The following is a 21,297-nucleotide window of genomic DNA, read 5'->3' on the forward strand; positions in this document are numbered from 1 at the left end:
TAATCCTGGCTGGAAAATATCACCTTGTTGGTTAAACTTAATTTATGGCCATAAATTGTAAAATCTGATTCTACCACACTCCCTTGGTAGTCTTAACTTTCCCATTTTTGAGGGTAGTGTTTCATATTTTCTCACCTCAGATTGGCTCTATTCCCACACTTGATGACTTTTCCTCATAGACCACGGAAAAACAGGTGCAATCAGTTAAAAATTACCTCATCTTTCCAACCCAAACACTCCAGACAGCCTGCACCTGTCCCACCTGCTCTGCCTCCCTCCTGTTACAGTAAAATGTTGTACCTAAGGGCAGCCTCGCCATTTGTGCTGGGGATCCTGTTCCTTCACGTATGGATACACTCCTGCAATTGCTCTCTCTCCTGCATCAGGTTCTCTCACTCTGCTGGTTCATTTCCATAATGCATGCAGTCAGGTAAGTCTTAACATCATCCTCTTTTGTTTCTCTGAAAGCAGGAGGGAGAGAGGGAGGAAGAGAGATAGAGAAACATCTACGTGAGAGAGACTTATTGAATGGTTGCCACCCACACAACCCCAACCAGGGCAGGGGACAAACTGCAACCGAGATTTGTGCCCTTAGCAGGGACCGAAGCCAGGACTCTCCCATTCGCAGGCCAACACTCTAACCACTGAGCAAAACTGGCCAGGCAACATCATCCTTTTTAAAAAATGTTCAATTACAGTTGACTGTACTATATTACTTTAATTTCAGGCGTATAGCATAATGATTGGACATTTATATAACTTATGAAATATCACCTATATTTTATATTTTTATTTTTTTATCCTCACCAGAGGACATTTTTGCATTTATCTTCAGATAGAGCAGGAGGAAGAGAGAGAGAAACATCGATGTGAGAAAGACACGTCGAGTGGTTGCCACCCACACGACCCCACCCAGAGCCAGGGACAAACTGCCACCGAGGTACATGCCCTTAGTGGGAACCAAACCCAGGGCTCTCTGGTTCACGGGCCAACGCTCTAGCCGCTGAGCCAAACTGGCCAGGGCTCTTTTATTATTTTTTAACTTTTTTTTTTTAATGCTCATCTGAGGATATTTTTCCATTTATTTTCAGACAGAGTGGGAAGGAGAGAGAGAAACATTGATGTGAGAGAGACACATCGATTGATTGGCTCCCACACAACCCTGGCCAGGGACCGAACCACAAATGAGGTACTGAGGTACGTGCCCTTGATTGGAATTGAACCCACAACTCTTTGGTCCATGGATGGATGCTCTAACCACTTAGCAAAACCAGCCAGGGTGGTATCACCCGTCTTTTAAAAAAAAGAAACAAAAATTCTTTCCCCACCCTGGCTGGTTTGGCTCAGTGATTAGAGTGTCGGCCTGTGGTCCAGAGAGACCCGGGTTCGGTTCCCGCTAAGGGCATGTACCTCGGTTGTAGTTTGTCCCCAGCCCTGGTTGGCTGTTCTGGTGGCAACCACTCGATGTCTCTTTCACGTTGATGTTTCTCTCTCTCTCTCTCTCTTCCTCCCGCTCTATCTGAACAAAAAATGTCCTCAGGTGAAGATAAAAAAATAAATAAATAAAATTCTTTCCTGACTCCACATCCTTCACCTACTGCCCAGTTTCTCAGTTCTTTTCCATTAAAATGCTCTTATCGAGGAACCATGTTTACAAAGCTCTTGTCCATCTTGCTGATATTTCAATTTGTCCTGCCTTACTAGAACTTTTTTCTTCTTTGCTGGTTCTTCCTCTGCCAAAACTCTAAATGTGGAGTTCTCTCCTTGGCCTTCTTTTCTCTAACTGCTTTCTCCCTTGGTGACCTTATCTAGTATAATAACTCTAAATTTTTCTAGGGTTAATGACTCCCAAATCGACATCTCCAGGGGACCTCTCCCCTGAGCTGCTGACTCATGTATTTAAGTGCATCTTATACAGCATGATGAGTTCAAAACAATGAAGACCTCTTCCCAATTTCAGTAAATGGCTCAGACCCACTTTAGACCACTCTCATTCCTTCCTTTACTGCTCACCAACCACTTATCCTGTGAGCTCTTCCTCCGAAGTAACTTGAAATCTGACCTATGCATCTCCAGTGCTACAAACCTGGGTCACAGCACCCTTGTCCCTTGAGCACTGCTTCAACCTGTCTGTTGCTCTCCTTGCCTTTACTCTTACCTCGCAGTAGTATTCTCAGTAGTTGAATGCTATTTGGAACTTAGAACGTGTCATTATTTTCTGCTCAGTGACCTCCTATGACTTTTCTTATACCTGCAATAAAATCGAAACTCCTCCAAAAGTAATATGAGAAACTTGGCTTGATCTTGATTTGGAGGAAAATGTCAAAAAAGAAAACAGCTAACATTGGAGAGAGTCGAGGAAATTTGATTATGGGCTACTTATCAGAGGGTTTTTGGAAATTACTACCTTTCCTAGGGATGATAATGCATTTGAGATTATGTAGGAAAATATCTCTTTACTTTTAGGAGATGTGGTTGATATATTTAGTGGTAAAGTATCATGATGTCTGGAACTTATTTTCAAATAGCATGGCAAGAAATATATATCAATATAGTGAGAAAGCAAATATGACACAATATTAACAATTGTTGAATCTAGGTGGGGAGTATAAGAGTACTTTACTAAACTATTTCAACCTTTTTTTTTTTTTTTATCCTCACCCGAGGATATTTTTCCTTTTTTTTTTTTTGTACAGATAGAGTGGGAGGGAGAGAGAGGAAGGGAGAGAGAGAGAGAGAAACATCGACGTGAAGGGACACATCGAGTGGCTGCCACCCGCACGACCAACCAGGGCCGGGGACAACTGCAACTGAAGTATGTGCCCTTAGCGGGAACCAAACCCGGGTCTCTCCGGACTGCAGGCCGGCGCTCTAACCGCTGAGCCAAACTGGCCAGGGCTAAACTATTTCAACTTTTATATAGACTTATCATTTGTTTGTAATAGCAAGCTAGGAGGAAGAAATCCATACTGCCCGCAGTGGCCTTTAGCCCTCTATTGACCCAGGCTCTGGTCACCTCTCTGATCTCCCTTGCCCTCCACTTGCCCAGGTGTTTACCATGTCACTTCTTTCTGTCCTTCACATTCACCAACCCATCTCAGGGCCTCTGGGCTTGGTGTCCCTCTGCCTGGAATGCTCCTCCCCGACATGTTCAGCTGCTGCCTCTTCTCATTCACATCTCAGCTCAAAAGTCATACCTCTTGGAAGCCTTTCCTGACTAACTCAGGTAGCACCCCCAGTTCAGTTACCAGTTTTGTTTTTTGATTAATAGCACCTGATGTCACAGCATTTATTTTAGCTTACTCGGTTAACAGGCAATTTCCCTATTAGTCCACCACTCGAGGCTCCTGGAGAGCAGGGACCGTGTCTCTCTTGTTCACCACTGTCTCTCCAGTGCCTGAAACAGTGTTGAGCACCATAAATGCTTGTTGAGGGGATGCATGAGTACGTGCTGATATTTAACATCTGTACCTCCAGCTCAACTCTCTTGAGCACTATCTCATATCATACAACTTGCTAGAAGCCCTCACTTGGCTGTCAATAGGCACCCCATTTCCTCATTGCTGTGTGTTTGGTGAGATTTTCGTGATATCCCAAGAAGATGTCCTGGAAATCTGTACAACATACAATTTATGATCGACAATACTGTATTGTACACTTAACTAAGATTTATCCTCTTAAAAAAATTTTAAGTACTCTTACCACCAAAAAAAAAAAAACCCACAAAAGGGCAGTAGGAAAAGGAGGTGATGGATAAGTTTGTGGCAATGATGATGGTTTTATGGGTGTATACTTATCTCCAGACACGTATACATTAAATATCTACAGCTTTGGTATGTGACAACCATGCTTCAGTAAAGTGGTTTGGGGGGAAAAGATGTTAGAGTCAGAACCAACAATGCCTAAGTTCTGCCCTGCTAATCATCTCCTGCACAGAGAAGACCCCAAGAGAGGTTCAAGGAACAAACGCAAGTAGAAAGGAAGGCAGGCCCTGGCCGGTTTGGCTCAGCAGTTAGAGCATTGGCCCGCAGACCAAAGAGTCGCAGCTTCAATTCCGGTCAAGGGCATGTACCTCAGTTGCAGTTCGTCCCCGGCCCTGGTCAGGGTCGTGCAAGAGGCAACCAGTCGATGTGTCCCTCTGATGTCAGTGTTTCTCTCTCTCTCCCCCCTTCCCACTTTATCTGAAGATTAAAAAAAAAGAAGGAAGGAAGGCAGCACTTTATCACTAGCTCTGTGGTGCCGCAGTATATGCTTCGCACCCAACACAGCCTCTGCTGTCCCGAAGCCCAAACCAAATCAGGATCTCTGCCATTCTCTCCTGGACACATGGCGGATGATATATGTGGCCAGACAAGAACCACGCCTAGAGGTTGGGCCCCCTTGAGAAGGAAATCTGGCTGTCATCCACATGGCTGGGTGGAAGTGGAGGAAAAGAGAATGAAACTAATATGCTTGACATTTTAAACATAGGACAACATTACCAATTTAATTAGAATTTCTCTCTCAGGAAGGAATAAGGAAAGGTTTCCGGCGGGGGTGGGGGGGGTCTAGGAGTTACCTTCCCCCAGGGACCTGTAATCCTCCTTTGTAAGACCAGCCCATCTTTGGCATTCCCCATCTTAGAGACCCCGCCACACTCCACCAGCTGCCCAAGCCATAAATCTGAGTATAACAAAGTTTCCCTATTCCTCAACCTGCACATTCATGCTGATTTTACTCCCTAGGAAGATTTTGAAGCCATTTATACTGTCTCAGCCCTGTTCTAATTCAGGCCACAGTCATCTCTGGTTTCCTACACCAGCCTCCTAGCTGTTTTCCCTGTCTTCCACCTTACCCCCCTCAAACATGTCCTGCACCTTGTTCAGCCGGACTGATCATTCTGAGTAATGCAAAATTGACCACGCACTACCCTGCTGCAGACTCTTTAGAGACTGCCCTTTACCCTGCGGGTTAAGATTATGCTCTTAAGAAGTTTATAAGACCTGGTAGGATCAGGCCCCTCCCCACCTTCCTAACATTCTCTTACCATCTCCTCCAACAGCTCCACACTCCAGGCACACTGACCTGTAGCTACACTTTTCAAACTTCACTCTCATTCTTGCCTTCCCATGCTATTTCTTTACCCTTTTCCTATGTCCCACTCTCTCCTAACCATCCTTCAGACCTCAACAGCTAGAGACAGCATGTCTTTATCTCTTTTTTTTTTGTCCTCACCCAAGAACATTTTTTGATAATTTTGTTCAGATAGAGTGGGAGGGAGAGAGAGGAAGAGAGAGACATCGACATGAAAGGGACACATCGAGTGGCTGCCACCCACACAACCCAACCAGGGCCGGGGCACAAACTACAACCGAGGTACATGCCCTTAGCGGGAACCAAACCCGGTCTCTCCAGACCACAGGCCAACGCTCTAACTGCTGAACCAAACCGGCCAAGGTAGCATGTCTTTATCTTAGAACTAGCATTCACTTACCTGCTGAAGTCCACCCTGGTGGGCAAGTCCAGCTGTGTTCTCTCACAGCATCCCGAGCTCCCTCAGCTGGCACTGACCCCTTGCGTTGTCATCGCCTCTGCTGTGAAATCTGAGGGCAGGGACCAATTCTGTTTTGGTCTTCATTCTATTCCCAGAGCTGGCCCAAAGGACATTTGATGAATTTAAAAACAGGAAAAAATGTTCAATGTATCTGTCTTGCTTAATTGATTTTTGGCTCTGCTGTTAAGATCTGTAACTTTCCTGCAGGCAGACAAGTTGCTAAAAGCCTTGAAAGCCCACCTGAAACAGGAAACAAGAAAAGAAAATGGAAATCAGGTAAGGTTTTTCATCACCTGTTTAGCAAAACAATCATATTTAGTTAATGAATGATAATAAATACAATGAGTGATGACTTCTAAGACATATTGTTTATTATCAAAGAGATCATTACTGGTTATAGTGAGTCCTGTCATAATAACTACCAGTTATAAATGGTGAAACTGCCTTGCAGCATGTAATCTGTCAAATAAGATCTTCTTGTACAAATGCAAAAGTTGACTACTTTTTGACAGAAGTTATAACGTAGTATGAGTAGGGAAGGAACTGGATTCAAAGTCAGAAAAACCCAGTTTAAGTAGCAGCTTTCTCATTTCTTTTTGTGTTACCTGAGAAAAGTCAAACTCCTTGATTCTTAGTTCCTGCTCTGCTGTATTGAGTCGTGTGAGAATTAAACAAAGTGAGGACTGTGAAAGAGACTTGTAACAAACTGTAAACCACTGCTGATGACAGAAGTTGTCATGGCTCCTTTAAATCCACACCAGAGGTTTCTTTCTTTCTTTTTAAATATGTTTTTATTGATTTTAGAGAGAGAGGAAGGGAGAGGGAGAGATAGAAACATCAATGAGAAACATCAACTGGCCGCCTACTGCACGCCCCCACAGGGGATCGAGCCCGCAACCTAGGCAAGTGCCCTGACCAGGAATAGAATCAGCGACCTGACCTCTCAGTACATGGGACGCTGCTTAATCCACTAAGCAACCCGCTGGGTCATACCAGAGGTTTCTGAGAAGGCATGCCACCTAAAAGGATCAATGAATGCTTCATTAGGGCCAGATTTCTTAACTTGAAATAGGGAAAATGTTAAAAGGCTTTAAGGAACTGGGCCTTAGAGAACATCTGTTTATATATCTAGAAAGGAAGGTAAATTCTAAATGTGAACTGAAAATCTGCCCTGGCCGGTTTGGCTCAGCAGTTAGAACGTTGGCCTGCGGTCTGGAGAGACCTGGGTTCGGTTCCCGCTAAGGGCATGTACCTCGGTTGCAGTTTGTCTCCAGCCCTGGTTGGGTCCTGTGGGTGGCAGCCACTAGATGTGTCCCTTTCACGTTGATGTTTCTCTCTCTCTGTCTCTTCCTCTCTCTCCCTCCCACTCTATCTGAACAAAATATCAAAAAATGTCCTCGGGTGAGGATAAAAAAAAGAAAAAGAAAATCTAACTTCCTCTTCTCTATCTGTATAGTCTCTTAACTATATTCCAACTTATAAACATTTAAAAACTTTGAATATTCAAAATTATTTTGATTCCAGGTTTTAATTTACTAAAAATAGATCACAAAAAATAATTAATTTTCAATTAATTAAATGTTTTTGCAGCACTAAATAATTTTATGTGCTTGTGTGTGTTTAAATGGTTAAGGATAGTCCTGGCCAGTTTGGCTCGGCGGTTAGAGCGTCAGCCCACGGACCAAAGAGTCGCAGATTTGATTCCTCTCAAGGGCATATACCTCGGTTGTGGTTCTGTCCCGGCCCTGGTCGAGGTCGTGCAGGAGGTAGCCAGTCAATGTGTCTCTCACATCCATGTTTCTCCCCCCTTTTCTTCCCTCTCTCTCTTCCCCTCCCTCCCTCATTCCCTCTCCCTCCATACTCCCTCCCCTCCCCCCCTCCCACTCTATCTGAAGATAAATGGGAAAGTATCCTCAGGTAAGTGTTTAAATAAATAAATAAGAATAAAAATGTCTCTATATATTTTAATCTGTTGTAACCCAAAGGTACCACTTGTATAGTGGACAGTTTCTTTTTCTGTTTTTTTAAATTTTCTTTTTCTTTATTGATTTTTAGAGAGAGAGGAAAGGAGAGAGAGAGAGAGATAGAAACATCAATGAGAGAGAACATCGATTGGCCATCTCCTGCATCCCCCCCCCCCCACTGGGGATTATGCCCACAACCTGGGCATGTGCCCTGACTGGGAATCGAACCTGCGACCTCTTGGTAGAACCCGGTTCAATGCTTAACCACTGAACCATACCGGACAGGCTTCTTTTTCTTTTTATTCTCTTCCCTATGACTATCCAGGGAGTTGAGAAGTCAGATCCAGAGAGCATCTTTCTACTCTCATGTAAATATCCCTGCTCCTTTGAAGTTATGCTCACCTTTCTCCTCTCTGATCTGTTGACTTCCCTGTTACTTTCTGATGTTCACCATCTTGTTGTCTTCCTTATCACCTCATGTCTCAACCTTATTTTGGGTGAATTCAAAGGTTCATCTGGATGTGTCTCTTACTACCCGTGCCTTCTGGTTTCTTACCTCCAGTGACTTTTGTTTCTGCTGTTCATCAGCCATCCACTTCTTTGAGCATTCCCTGGACTTTACATCCCTTGGAACTATACTACTTGATAAAATTTCACCTCTGACCAGAACCTTCCATTCTCTAAGCCTCCTTATTCTTTCACTCCCAATACGTATACTTGACATTGTGGTTCTCAGTGCAGGTTGTGTAGGAGAATCATTTGGAGAGAATCTTTTTTTTTTAATCCTCACCTGAGGACATTTTTCCACTTTTGTTCAGATAGAGTGGGAGGGAGAGCGAGCAAGTAAGAGAGAGAGAAACATCGACGTGAAAGGGACTCGTCGAGTGGCTGCCTCCGACACGACCCCAAGGAGGGCCGGGGACAAACTGCAACCAAGGTATGTGCCCTTAGCGGGAACTGAACCCAGGACTCTCTGGACCACAGGCCAACTCTCTAACCAGTGAGCCAAACAGGCCAGGGTAGGGAGAATAATTTTTAAAAATATTGGTATATAGGCTTCATCAAAACCCAGGCCAACTAAATTACTCTCAGGGGGTCCGGGTACAATATAGTGAAGTGGACTGAAAAATTAGGATACAAAGCAGTCTCTCCCCTACTTCCATGCACAGACTACCACCAGCTAAAATATTAGATTTCTCTGTAAGAACATCAAATGGTTATCAAGCAAAGTCCTTTTGGCATTGAAGGATCCCCAACACAATAGTCTCCTCCTAAGGAACCTAGTAGATCAGATTGTGTCAGATAACAATTGCTTGCACACATTCAAACTCCTAATGAGGTTTTTGCTTTGAAATATGAATAAAAGACCAACAGCCATAGACATTTGAGGAAAGCCTTTAGTCTGAGACAGTTAAGATAAGAAACAATTACCCTAGGCCCTGGCCAGGTAGCTCAGTTGTTTAGAGCATCGTCCTGACATGCCAAAGTTGTGGGTTCAATCCCCAGTCAGGGCACGTACAAGAATCAACCAATGAATGCATCAGTAACTGGAACAACAGATTTTTGATTTGCTGTGAGAAAATGATCAAGTTTCGCCCTGGCCGGTTTGGCTCAGCGGTTGGAGCGTCGGCCTGCGGTACAGAGAGACCCGGGTTCGGTTTCCGCTAAGGGCACGTGCCTTGGTTGCAGTTTGTCCCCGACCAAGACCCTGGTTGGTTGTGCCGGTGGCAGCCACTCAATGTGTCCCTTCACATCGATGTTTCTCTCTCTCTTCCTCTCTCTCCCTCCCGCTCTATCTGAACAAAAAATGGAAAAATGTCCTCGGGTTTGGATTAAAAAAAAAGAAAATGATCAAGTTTCGTTGCCTCCCCCCAAAATATTAAAAAACAATTTTCTCAGCCCTGGCCGGTTTGGCTCAGCAGTTAGAGCGTCGGCCTGCGGTCTGGAGAGACCCAGGTTCGGTTCCCACTAAGGGCACGTACCTCAGTTGCAGTTTGTCCCCGGCCCTGGTTGGCCGTGTGGGTGGCAGCCACTCAACGTGTCCCTTTCACGTCGATGTTTCTCTCTCTCTCTTCCTCCCACTCTAACTAAACAAAAAAATGGAAACGTGTCCTCAGGTGAGGATTAAAAAAATATATATATATATTTTTCTCAGCATCGTGTGTTGAATGATGAATCCAACCTTCCCCCACGAGTATGAAGTACGACCATTATCACAGAATGATTATTATATAAGCAGGTCTGTGTGAGGTATTCTGGTACCTATACCGCGCTGTTTTGATAATGTGGGTCTTTACTTTTAGTTTATGGTAGTGCAAGTGCCATTCTTACCTCACCTCATTTTCACCTTTGACAAGTTGACTTGGACGTCTCTAAGCCCCAGATTGCTCATCTGTGAACTGGAGTTAATATTAGTACCTGTCTCATAGGCTTTGAGAAGTAAATGAGATAATTCATGTAAACAATCCAATAAAGTGATATCAGCTGTAATTATTATTAATTATAGCATACTACCTGGCACATAGCATATATTCAATAAATTAATGCGCTTTTAATAATTTGCTTATTTACTCATACTAAGATAACATTGAATGCTTTCCTAGCCTAGGTTTTTGGTTTTTTGTTTTTTTTTCCTTTACTCGAGGACATTTTTTCATTTTTTGTTCAGATAGAGTGGGAGGGAGGGAGAGGAAGAGAGAGAAACATCAATGTGAAAGGTAACACATCGAGTGGCTGCCACCCGCACGACCAACCAGGGCCAGGGACAAACTGCAACCAAGATACGTGCTCTTAGCGGAAACTGAACCCGGGTCTCTCTGGACCACAGGCCGACGCTCTAACCGCTGAGCCGAATCGGCCAGGGCTTGGTGTTTTTTTTTTAAATCCTCACCGGAGGATATTTTTCCATTGCTTTCTAGACAGAGTGGAAGGGAGAGAGGAATAGACAGAAACATCGATGTCAGAGAAACACCAATTGGTTGCACCCCACACGACCCCCCCCATCAGGACCGGTGATCAAACCTGCAACCCCGGTTCTTGCCTTGGCTGGAATCGAACCCGTGACCCCTCAGTCCATAGGCCGATACCCCAACTGCTGAGCCATATCGGCCAGGGCCTTAGCCTAGTTTTTTAGCCTGGGTTGTTAAATGTGATTGTTTCTTTTTGACTGCTCTTTATTTCTTGTCATTGCCTGTAATTTAGTGCTGAAGAGTTTTAAAAATATCTTAGGCATATGTGATATATGGGGTTTTTTTCTGTTTAAATGCTGGTCTTTCTGAGTATCATACCTCTCTACATAGGACATGGCAGATTAATATCTCTCTTTTCAGGATGAAAGTCAAACTTCTGCATCCTCTTGTGATGAGACCGAGATACAGATTAGCAGCCAGGGACTCACCGTGAGGGAACTGGCTGGCCATGTCACCAAAACAAGGAGAAGGCGCAGGACTGTCCACAGGAATCCTAATGCCCAGATAAATGGAAGTGCGCAAACTGAAAATAAGCCGCCACCTGTGCTAGAATTGGTATATCCTTGGAACTTTTTAAATATTCCCTTATGCTCTCAGGTAGTGGTAAACACTGTGTGTTGTAAGTTCCATGCACGTACAGACTCAAGTCTAGGCTGCTCAACATCAAGTCCCTCAGGCTGGCGCTCAGGAAGCACTAATTAAGTCTAAACACACATTAAATATTTGTTGAAGAAATACAGACCTTCATTAAGTGTTAACTTAAGTGAGGTGTAGTACATAAGAAGGAAAGAAACCAACATTAAATATGATTTTTTTTCCTCTTCCCTATCCTGTCCCAGACCTGGTGGTCACACTAGTCTTAGTCTTAGAGCAGCACGGCCATGTGATTGCAGGGGCTTCCCAAGGGCTCTGATTATATTATCCTTTCATTCAAACAGTTTTTACAATACATGGTCCTGGTATTTATTTTCTATCTTTGTACAATCCCTTAGTTGTTAGCATATCTGGGCCTCTTGGTGTTGGTTTCTCATCCGTAAACAAGTTAATCTTGTCATTTGTGCCTTCCAGTGGTCCCTAGTGTATCCTAGTCCCAAAGTCACACTCTTGTAACCCTTGATGAGGCAGAGAACCAAACATGCCACTCTAAAATTTTATTCTCCAGGAAAAACATCTATAACAAAAATAGATCAATTAAAAAATACATAAATTTAAAAATTTCTTTAAATAATTTTTATCAATAAAAATAAAATCTTATTCTTCTACTTTTCTTTAACTCCTTTCCCCCTCAGCTTGGTACCTTATCTTTTGAAGGGAGTAATTACTTCTCTTATTTTTAAATATCTGACTCTAAGCAATATTTAAAATTTTTTAATAGTATATATTAAATTGAGATATAATTAATGTAAAAGATTAGTTTCAGGTGTACAACCTAATGATTTGGTTGGTGTTTGTATATATTGCAAAATGAGCACCATAACTCTAGTTAATATCCATCACCATACATAGTTACAAAAATATTTTTCATGTGATGAGAACTTTTAAGATGTACTCTCTTAGTTACTTTCAAATGTGACGACTTCTTGTTTATCATTTAAGTCATTTATTTCCTTTTAAAATTTGTAGCAGGATCATTCAGAGATAAAAACAAATAATCTGACTGAGGTCCAGAATGAAGAAAAGCTGAAAGACCAGGTTCTCAGAACTGCTGCTGAAGTTCCTTCTCCACTAGATGAGAGCCAAGGAGACCAGAATGCAGTGTCCTCGGGAAACAGTGGAATAAATGGTATGCCCAGTAAATAAATCCGAACTTGCTCAGCAGCCATGTGCCTTAGGTTCCTGTGATTGCTGTAACAAAGTGCTACAAATTGGGTGGCTTAAAACAACACATTTGTTCTCTCACAGTTCTGGAGGCTGGAAATCTGAAATCAAGGTGTCAGTAGGGCCATTCTCCTCTTAAACCTTGGATAGGATCTTGCCTGGCCTCGTTCTGCCTTTTGGTGGTGGCAGTTGATCAGTGTTTCTTAGCTTGCAGCCACATTACTCTAAATCTCTGCCTCTGTTGTATGACATTCTCCCTGTCTTCTTAAAAGGACACCAGTCGTATTGGATTAGAATTTCCACACTAATGACCCCATCTTAACTTGGTTACATCTACAAAGATCCTATTTCCAAATAAGGATATATCACTGCTCCTGGAGGTTGGGACGTTAGCATATCTTTTGGGGGCATATAGTTCAACCCATAATACCATTATAGACCAACTTCTAAGGGCTTGACAATTCAAGCAAAAGTTTGAACCAAATATAGTAGGCCACTAGAGCATCTTTATCAATTTTATAAACCAGAATAAGAGTAGACCTTTAGGGAAGTTGATATCTACTCGATGAGGAGAGCCTGCATTTTGTCCATTAGCTCCTTCTGACCTACTCCAGAGACAGGTGCAAAAGACCTGTTTGCCTATTCAACCAGAATAGTTAAAGGGAGCTACAAAGTCAAACTTCCCAGTGGTGTGGCATTTTTTATTATGATAAATATTTATTCTTCTTAGACTAACCTCCTAAAAACCTCTTCCTGAAACTTTCTCAACTAAAAGTTTGTTTCAATAAGACCAGAAAACATCAATTCCCTTATATCCAACAGGACTTGGTGCTTTCTGATTTCCTTCCTCATGAAGCTTGCCAGTTGCAACACAGTGCCCCAGTGTTCATTTCACCCCAGCCAGTCTACCTGGTCTAGTCTCCACCAAGCAGTTAAATGCAGAATTCTTTTGTTTGTTTTTGTTTGTTTTTTTGTTAATCCTCACTCAAGGCTATTTTTCCACTGATTTTTAGATAGAGTGGAAAGGAGGGAGAGAGAGAAACATGGATGTTAGAGAGACTCATCGACTGGTTGCCTCTCACATGACCCTTGACTACTGGGGCTGGGCTTTGCCTGCAACCCAAGTACGTTCCTTTGACCAGGAATCAAACCCGCGACGCTTTGGTTCTCAGGCCAACACTCTAACCACTAAGCAACACTGGTCAGGGCTAAATGCAGAATTTCTAATGCTAAGCCATCTCATTCTCCCCAGAATTTTGCATTTCTTACTAACTCTGTTTCCAGGAAGTCCAGGTTCTGATTCAGTAGGATCTAAGGTGAGTCTGGGAGTCTGCAATTTTTATTTATTTTTGTTAATGCTCACCTGAGGATATTTTTCTATTAATTTTTAGATAGAGTGGAGAGAGGGAGAGAGAGCATGAGAGAGAGAGAGAAAAACGTAGATGTGAGAGAGACACATCGATTGATTGTCTCCAGCACAACCCTGACCAGAATCAAACCAGGTATGTGCTCTTGACTGGGAATCGAACTCAAGGCCCTTCAGTCTGTGGGCCGATGCTCTAACTGCAGAGCCACACCAGCCAGGCTGCAGTTTAAAAAAATTTTTTTTCCTTTATTGATTTTAAGGAGAGGGAGAAAGAAATAGAAACATTGATGAGAGAGAACATCAATTGGCTGCCTCCTCATGCCTTCCACTGGGGATCAAGCCCACAACCTGGGCATGTGCCTTGATCAGGAATCGGACCAGCGACCTCTTGGTGCATGGGTCGACACTCAACCTCTGAGCCACGCCGGCTGGACCAGGCTGCAGTTTTTAATAAGCACCTCATGTTTGAAACCTATTAAAATACACTTCCTTTTTTTTTTTTTTTTTTATCCTCACCCGAGGATATTTTTCCATTTTTTGTACAGATAGAGTGGGAGGGAGAGAGAGAGAGAAACATCGATGTGAAGGGACACATCGAGTGGCTGCCACCCACACGACCAACCAGGGCCGGGGACAAACTGCAACCGAAGTACGTGCCCTTAGCGGGAACCGAACCCGGGTCTGTCCGGACCGCAGGCCAACGCTCTAACCGCTGAGCCAAACTGGCCAGGGCACACTTCCTTTTCAATCACGCATTTTTATGTGGCAAGATTTGTTTTCATATGTGTATACCTCAACCGAAACAATGTATCACAACATATTATCTGCAGATAAGAGAATCCAGTTGCCTTTTATAAGTCAGATATTAAAGAGATTGTATTTTTAAAAATTACCACTTTACTCACTATTTTTGTGTTAGAAATTTTAGCCATTTTTCATAAATTTGTTTTAATCCTCAAGGATATTTTCCCATGGATTTTCAGATAGAGTGGGAGGGAGGCAGAGAGAGAGAGAAACATCCACGTGAGACACGTTGACCGGCCACCTCCTGCACGATCCCAACCAGGGACAGGGATCGGACCAGCATCCAACCCACAACTCTTTGGTACATGTGCTGATGTTCTAACCACTAAGCCAAACCAGCGAGGGCCATTTTTCATAAATTTATGTTAACATTTAATGGGCATATTGTTGTGTAGTAAATCAAATGTTTTAAAATATCTTAGTATCTGATATGGCATATATTGATAGATATAACTAATATACATGGAAAAAAATTCTTTGGGAGTCTCAATAATTTTTGAGAGTATAAAAGGATCCTGAGATTACAAAGTGTGAGAACTGCTAATCTAATCTATACATAGACCTTTTTATTTTTTTTAATCATGAGAGAGAGAGAAAGAGAGAGAAACATCAATGTGATAGAGCCACACTGACTGGTTGCCTCCCACGTGACCCAACCAGGGCTGGGGAAGAACCACAACTGAGGTGCGTGCCCTTGACCAGGAATTGAACCATGACTTACTGGTTCGCAGGCCGACGCCCTAACTGCTGGGCCAAAGTAGCCAGAGCCATAGACCTTTTTAGTTGCATCAATAATTTCATCAGTTATGTCTCTTAAAGGAAAATTTCAGCTCATTATTTGCATTTCGTTGTCCTATTTCTTTAGTCTACTTTAATCTGAAATAGTTCCTCAGTCTTTCTTTGTCTTTCAGGATGTTGACATTTTTTATACAGGTGGTTTTGCGGGGTTACTCTGACTTGGTTTCTCTGAGGTTGCTGACGGTTAGATTCAGATCATGCACTTTTGGCTGGATTCCATAGTGATGTTTGTGTCCTTCGCAGTCACCACTGAGAAGGCACAGGTATCGGTTTGCCCTGTGTCTAGTCATGTTAACTTCTATCACCTGGTTATGATGGCATCTGTTAAGTTGCTTCTCTATAAAGTTACCATATTTTCATTTGTAATTAAGTATCTTATGAGGACTGACTCGTTTTTCACGGAACTTTTCTGTTTGTTTTTGTTGTCATTTTGTTTTTAATGCTGTTTCTTTTTTATTTTTTTTAAATTTTTTCTTTATTGGTGTTAGAGAGAGGAAGAGAGAGAGAAAGATAGAAACATCAATGAGAGAACATCATTTGGCCGCCTCCTGCATGCCCCCCACTGGGGATCGGTCCCACAACCTGAGTATGGGCCCTGACTGGGAATTAAACTGGCGACTTGGTACATGGGTCAACACTCAACCACTGAGCCACACCGGCCAAGCATTTTTTTGTTGTTGTTATCATTGTCTTCAATCCTCATCTGAGGACATGCTTAGAGAGAAGAAAGGAAAGAGAGAGAAACACTGATCTGTTGCCTTCCATAGATTCCCCAACTGGCAATTGAACCTACAGTCCAGATGTGTGCCCTGACCGGGAATTGAACACACAACCTTTTGGTGTACCAACTGAGCCATTCCAGCCGGCTCTCTCTGGTTTTAGAGCCAAGGTCCAAACAGAAGCCTCTAGAGCCCTGACTGCTCTATCAAATATTCTTTGCCTAGTTTTATGGCTACATTAGAGAACCTTAAGTATGGGCAACTTTATAAGTAGTATTACTTGAAAACCCACTTACATATTTTTTTTTATTAATCCTCACCCGAGGACATTTTTCTATATTTTGTTCAGATAGGGTGGGAGGGAGAGAGAGGAAGAGACAGCAAGAGAGAAACATCGATGTGAAAGGGACACATCAAGTGGTTGCCACCCGCATGACCCAACCAGGGCTGGGGACAAACCAACCGAGGTACACGCCCTTACGGGGAACCGAACCCGGGTCTCTCTGGATCACATGCCAACGCTCTATCCGCTGAGCCAAACCAGCCACGGAAAAACCAACTTACATATTTTTTAATAGATTACCTCAAGTTGAAAAAGGTATCAGAAAGTGGAAAATGATTTTAAGTGGGAGCAAACAGTAAACCTTATATACACTGTGATTTCAACTGAATTTAAAGGGAAAATAAACAAAACTAGCATAGGCATGCTTTGCTTTATTGCACTTCACAGATGTGGCTTTTTTTTTTTTTAACAAATTCAAGGCAAGACCCTCCACCAGAAAAATAATTACTACTTGCTTTATTGTGGTGGTCTAGAATAGAACCCTCAGTATCTCTGAGGTCTGCCTTTAGAAGCAAAGGATCTAAGGAAATATACCAAAATGCTCATGGTATTTTTTAGGCTGGTGGAGTTGGGTGATTCTTATCATTCTGGTTACAATAATAGCATGTTTATAGCAAAAGTTCTGAAAAAGTGCATTAAGTTTTTGCTATATGTCCTGGCTGGTTTGGCTCAGAGGTAGAGCGTCGACCCGCTGACCAATGAATTGTTGGTTTGATTCCAGCCAAGGGCACATACCTGGTCAGGGTTGTGCGGGAGGCAACCAGTCAATGTGTCTCTCTCACGTGGATGTTTCTCTCTCCCTCTTCCTCCCACTCTGTCTGAAGATAAGCAGAAAAATATCCTCAGGTGAGGATTAAAAAAATAAAATTTTGGTATAACTTCTATACAGGAGCAAAATTTCTATCTACTTGAAGCACAGGAGCTGAAGTGTTAGTGATGCTATAACTCATTCTTTGTGCTCTATGTGTGCCATTTCTCCCAGCACCTTGGCAGAGCCTATCACATGAATATGCTCATGTTAACTTTCACACATTTCTTAATGGCAAGATTTGTTGAAATCTTTTCATTAGTTCTTTATCTTTGTATTCAGGTAATGAAGATTCAAAGGTACCTTCGGGAAGAAAGAAGTCTGTCTACACAGATGGGTTTTCCAAATCTGGAAAAAATAAAAGAATTGCAAGCACTACTCCAAGTAAGTTTTACGCACAAGAAACATAAAGTGACGCTTGGCCCCTCAGGCTACTGTTGGGGAGTGAGTGTACCGTCACAGCTCAAAGCTGGGGTGCGGGAACTGGGGCTGGCATCTGCCTTTTCTCATTTTCTAGCTGTATATATGTGTGTGTGTGTGTGTGTGTGTGTATATGTGTGTGTGTGTGTGTGTGTGTGTATACACACTTAATTAGAAAAGCACAGAGCAGGGGTTCAGCAGACTACTGCCCACCTTTGGCCTCTTATACCCCTTGAGCTAAGAATGATTTTTAGTTCTATGGGGTTGTATTAAAAAAAAGAACATGAGCCCTGGCCGGTTTGGCTCAGCGGTTGGATCATCGGCCTGTGGTCCAGGGTTCGGTTCCTGCTAAGGGTTCGTACCTCGGTTGCGGTTTGTCCCCGGCCCCAGTTGGTCATTTGGGTGGCAGCCACTCGATGTGTCCCTTTCACATCAATGTTTCTCTCTTCCTCTCTCTCCCTCCCACTCTGTCTGAATAAAAAAATGGAAAAATATCCTCAGGTGAGGATAAAAAAAAAAAGGACATGAGACAGATCATACAGTTTTTGGGCACAAAGCCTAAAATATTTACTATCTGCCTTTACAGAAAAGGTGTGCAAATGCTTGGCATAGATCTTTCTAAGAATTATAAAACATCAAATTTATTATTAAATAAGGCCATTTGATTAATTGGTGAGGGGGAGAAGACAAATCTATTATTCTTTGGACTAAACTAAGATGTCAGCAGTGAAATGGACAATAGAGAGATGGTGAATGTTTGATAGTTTTTAAGATAGATATGCTTTGCCCCCTGAGTTTCCAAAAACTAAATGTTTTGAAATTAAAGTTTTGGCAAAGATGATGTTGAAATTGAATGTTAGGGTTGCAGAGAGAATAAGTATTGCTAACAGGAAAACAAAGAGAAGATGAATAAATGGGTTTTGTCCTGTTACTAATTTTCATATTTTGTGGAACATTCTAGACTTCAAGAAGCTTCATGAAGCCCGTTTTAAGGAAATGGAGTCCATTGATCAATATATTGAGAGAAAAAAGAAACATTTTGAACAACACAACTTGTTTAAAGAACTGAAGGTAATTATGTTCTTAATCAGATTAAGATATTTTATTTTAATGTTGATACTGTTTATACACTATGGATTATACAGCCAGCTTTCTATTACTCCATTAGCAGATCGGATTTGTTTGAGTTTAAGGCATCTTTATTATCTGAAATCGCTTTCCCCCCACCATGAGAATTTTAAAAACCCTCTAGATAAACAGTGAGTCCTCACTATACAGAATTCCAAAGCAGCAATAAGTTGTTCTGTGTCCCACATTCAGACATTATGCCTGTCATCTTTCTTGAGAATGGACTGATTTATAGCTGAAGACATCTTCATTCTGTCTGTCACCTAAAGGAAAAAGGGTGACCAGCAGTGGCTAACTTACAGGCTTTCAGTGATTACTGAGCTTCCTGGGGGGCCTTCGGTCCAGGTCCTACTGGACTCAAGGCCCCTTCAAGTAAGAAAAGGTGGTAAAGTAAAGCCCTAAGGTTCAATTTGCAGAGTAGTGAGCTGATATTATCCTAGAAAGTTGATGCTCTTGTCTTACATGGTATCTGATGTTCAAGGGGAGAGGCCTGGGAAACATTTATTTTAGAATTATTAATAATAACAAGCCACCTGCCTATTTCTCAAAAAGAATAAGGTAGTTTGTTGTATTACAACACAAAATAGTATAAAGTCGATTTAAAAAAGGCAAAAAGCCCTGGCCGGTTTGGCTTAGCAGTTAGAGCGTTGGCCCGCGGAACAGAGAGTCCCGGGTTCGGTTCCCGCTAGGGGCACGTACCTTGGTTGCAGTTTGTCCCCGGCCCCTGTTGAGGTTGTGTGGGTGGCAACCACTTGATGTGTCTCTCTCACGTCAATGTTTCTCTCTTCCTCCCTCCCTCCCGCTCTATCTCAAGATAAAAATGCAAAAATGTCCTCGGGTGAGGATAAAAAAAAACTAAGGGCAGAAAATGAGTACTGTTAGCAGGTGCTTATCTATTATATCACTCACTCAGTTGAGTTTTGAGTTTTCTGATACTAATGCCTGCAGGGAAATGCACTGGGTAATAAATTCTAAATTTAAACACACACACACACACACACACACACATAAACTTCTTCGTGAGAAGCTTAATCTGGGTAATAAACATTCACGTGAACAGATTCACAAAACCACTGTTGAACACACTGTTTATCAATCTTCAAGCAAACAGTGACAAAGCCAAGTCACGGCATTAAATATCTCCATTCCGTCATACCAAACAAACAACGTGGGTGGATTAGATATTTAGTATGTCCAGAATTCTGGGATAAGAGGCCCATCCTGACACTTCACAGAAAAAAGACATTTAGCCTCTTTTTCTGCAAAGGCAAGAGCTAGTTGCAAATATGCCTTGGAAGCAAGGCCACTCATTTTCCTTACCATGAAACTTAAGTACTTGACTGAACGTCAAACTTTCTGTACAACATAATATGGATGAGTTAATTTTCCAGGTAAAAAGTTAAGTGCAGCCGGGCAGGTGTGGTTCAGTGGTTGAGTGTCGACCCATGCACCAAGAGTTCACTGGTTCAATTTCTAGTCAGGGCACATGCCCAGCTTATGGGCCTGATCCCCAGTGAGGGGCATGCAGGAGGCAGCCAATCGTTCTCACTGATTGATTTCTCTCTCTCTCTCACTCTCACTCTCTCCCCCTCTCCTTTTCTCTCTCTAAAAATCAATAAAGAGCCTTGGCCAGTTTTGCTCAGCGGTTAGAGCGTTGGCCTGTGGTCCAGAGAGACCCGGGTTCGGTTCCTGCTAAGGACACGTACCTCGGTTGCAGTTTGTCCCTGGTCCTGGTTGGGTCATGTGGGTGATAACCACTCGATGTGTCCCTTTCACGTGGATGTTTCTCTCTCTTTCCCTCCCACTCTTATCTGAACAAAAAAGTATCAAAAAAATAAAAATCAATAAAGAAAAAAAATTATTTAAAAAAAAGTGGGGATGACGAGGGGCGGGGGTGGATAAATGGGGGCTCTTGTCTGCACTTTGCCAAGGGCACAATGCCGTCTGAGAGGTCAAGCTTTAAAGGTGCATTTTATGCCCTGGCCAGTTTGGCTCAGTGATTCACAGACCAATGAATCACGGGTTCAATTTCGGTCAAAGTCACATACCTCAGTTGCCCTTCATTCCCGGCCCTGGTCTGGGTCATGTGGGAGGCAACCAGTTGATGTGTCTCTCTCACATCGATGTTTCTCTCTCTCTCTCTCTCTTTCTTTCTCTCTCTCTCTCTCTCTCTTTCTCTCTTTCCCACTCCCTCTCTCCCTCCCTCTCTATCTGATGATAAATGGAAAAAATCCTTGGGTGAGGATAAATAAATAAATACATAAAGATGCATTTTCCTTTTTTCTCTGAAGCAGACCATCACTAAGGAAGTGGTGGCAACTCCAGGTGGTCTCCAAGGAAGACTCTCTACAGCTTGTACTCCTGCAAGCCAGCGGCGCTCCCAAGGCCGGGCCCAGGGCACTGCAGATCAGAGCACCTTATGTGTGAAGGGGTCAGTCAAGCATTCCACTTTCTCGGCAACTAAAATGAATGTCAGGTAAAGAACTCCAAAATGTGATGGAGAACAAGGTGTCAAAGCTTTACTGCTTCTAGTACATTTCAGGTGGATTACATCAAATATGTCTTCACATTGATTAAAAAGAATGAGCCCAGGCCGGGGGGTTCAGTTTGTTAGAGAATCGTCCCCT

At 42.7% G+C, this 21,297-nt stretch overlaps 1 protein-coding gene across 3 annotated transcripts in view; it reads left to right on the top strand.

The window, feature by feature from the left end:
* Window positions 1-21,297, top strand: part of NUSAP1 (nucleolar and spindle associated protein 1) — a 37,793-nt gene that overhangs the window by 5,775 nt on the left and 10,721 nt on the right. Inside the window, exons 2-7 of one of the 3 annotated variants that reach the window (XM_036241436.1) lie at window positions 5,741-5,809; window positions 10,827-11,021; window positions 12,090-12,249; window positions 17,405-17,506; window positions 18,504-18,613; window positions 20,962-21,146. In XM_036241436.1, coding sequence (XP_036097329.1) covers window positions 5,741-5,809; window positions 10,827-11,021; window positions 12,090-12,249; window positions 17,405-17,506; window positions 18,504-18,613; window positions 20,962-21,146 — 821 coding nt within the window. The remainder of the gene's footprint in view (window positions 1-5,740; window positions 5,810-10,826; window positions 11,022-12,089; window positions 12,250-17,404; window positions 17,507-18,503; window positions 18,614-20,961; window positions 21,147-21,297) is intronic. The other 2 variants (XM_036241444.1, XM_036241453.1) reach the window with 2 other exon arrangements.

Source organism: Molossus molossus, unplaced genomic scaffold (genome assembly GCF_014108415.1).
Source record: "Molossus molossus isolate mMolMol1 unplaced genomic scaffold, mMolMol1.p scaffold_m16_p_1, whole genome shotgun sequence".
In the NCBI taxonomy this organism is placed as follows: Eukaryota; Metazoa; Chordata; class Mammalia; order Chiroptera; family Molossidae; genus Molossus; species Molossus molossus.